The 1784-nt window shown below is 43.7% G+C and overlaps 1 protein-coding gene across 1 annotated transcript; it reads right to left on the bottom strand.

The window, feature by feature from the left end:
• Positions 1-906: 906 nt before the first annotated feature.
• LOC108356259 (chymotrypsinogen B-like) lies at positions 907-1450 on the bottom strand. Its single transcript, XM_017607377.1, has 3 exons — positions 1436-1450; positions 1146-1359; positions 907-1082 (listed from the first exon to the last, which is right to left on the bottom strand). The coding sequence occupies exons 1-3, from the start codon at positions 1448-1450 to the stop codon at positions 907-909; spliced, it is 405 nt and encodes a 134-aa protein (XP_017462866.1).
• Positions 1451-1784: the final 334 nt, after the last annotated feature.

Below are 1784 nucleotides of genomic sequence, written 5' to 3' on the forward strand. Positions count from 1 at the left end.
AAGCAAAACGACCTGAATCGCCATAACAGGCACTAGAGCCTGACTCTTTGAAGTCAATCTTGTAGTGCATCTCCTTTCTTTTGCTGCTCAGTTCGCTTGTCCGTTCTGCTGTCACCATCATCTCCTGCAAATGTTGTGATACTTTGTCCTTTTTCGTCTGTCCCCAGCCCATGATGGTGCACTTGTTGTTGACTGCATTTTCAGTTGGCTGGGGAAGGCAAATTTTGCCGATCTGTTGAAGTAGCTAAGAGTTTAGAGGCTAAACGAGTTTTTAGGAGAGAACAACAAAAAGTACCTTTTTATTGTGCTTTTCAAAAACAATCGCTTTCTCCAGTTTGACAACGCCAATGTCTGGCGTGTCTCCTGAATCGCCGCTCACAAACTCGGGATGGGGCACTAGTTTGGCCGCCCGGTAGCAACTTCCACTGCCGTGGTCGTCCAAGTGGTGCACTCCAACGAGGACGGACACTTTCTTGACGTCCATTTTTAGGAGGCAGTGCGCCGCCGTCAGAATGGTGTTGTCATTGATCACTGAACCGCCGCAGAAGTGTTCACCCTTGGAGTGGCAGGGCGAGCTGGACTCTTGCAGGGAGACGACAAAGGGGTACTTTCCTTCGGGCACGTCGTGACCGTTGATAATTCGGCCGGAGTCATCTTTCGGACTGTCGGACTTTGACGGTTGTATAGAAAGTGCAGAGACAGTTAATAAAATGATGAGGATTAAAGTGTGCTTCATTTTTGTAAAAAAAACTTTTTAAAACAGTCAAAACTGACTTGCAAGGAAAGGCTGTGTGTGCAGAATATATTGTGCAAATGTAGCGAAAAATGCCAAAAGTTAGTTTATAAAGTTCACAGTTCTTGAATATGTCATATTACTTTAATTTGTAAAATTGCACTTTATAAAGTTTATTCATCGGCAATTTTTTTAATCCAGGCAATGAAAGGTGCTACATTGGAAAAAGATGCACCACCACCGGTGCAATCATCACCGACGGGAGTGTCAGTGTCATAAAACCAAGCAATGATTCCAAACTGCAGTAAAACTTCTTCATTGCCTTCAACTGGACACAGCAGTGGTCCACCTAGGGTAGAAGAGAGATGAATAAGAGGATGCTCTAAAAGAATGGTCATTTTGTGTGCCTCACCTGCATCACCCCCACAAGTTGTAGGCTCATCCACCTCGTAGAACATGCCTTCTTCACTTGCTTTATGTCCAAAAGTTCTTCTTTCTACTTTGGTCACAGTTCTCTCTCTTAGATGATTTGCATTTTTACCGCCTTCTATTTTCCCCCAGCCCATGACTATGCATTGGGTGTTTACTGGGTCATCTCGACGCGGTGGTAGACAAACAGGAGAAGCCTAAAATGAAAAATAGTTTTTTAAAAGCTTAAAAAACATTTTANATTAAAAGCTTTAAAAACATTTTACGAGTTACCACATGGCTGCCCATTTTCTCAAAGTCAATTGGCGTTGCCAGTTTTATGATTCCAATGTCAGACGAGCTGTCTGGATGAGTAACTAGCTTGCTGACTTGGTGGCAGAATCCCTCTCGATCCCAATGGGTTTTGTTTAGNTTGGCGTTGCCAGTTTTATGATTCCAATGTCAGACGAGCTGTCTGGATGAGTAACTAGCTTGCTGACTTGGTGGCAGAATCCCTCTCGATCCCAATGGGTTTTGTTTAGGACAACCGCTAAGTTTCTAGCATCTTTATTACTAAAACAGTGCGCCGCTGTCATGATGGTGTTATCGTTGATAATTGTGCCAGAACAGAAGTGAAAACCGG

The sequence above is a fragment of the Rhagoletis zephyria genome, unplaced genomic scaffold (genome assembly GCF_001687245.7).
Source record: "Rhagoletis zephyria isolate East Lansing unplaced genomic scaffold, Rhagoletis_zephyria_1.1 Rzeph_scaffold_56104, whole genome shotgun sequence".
Classification (NCBI taxonomy): domain Eukaryota; kingdom Metazoa; phylum Arthropoda; class Insecta; order Diptera; family Tephritidae; genus Rhagoletis; species Rhagoletis zephyria.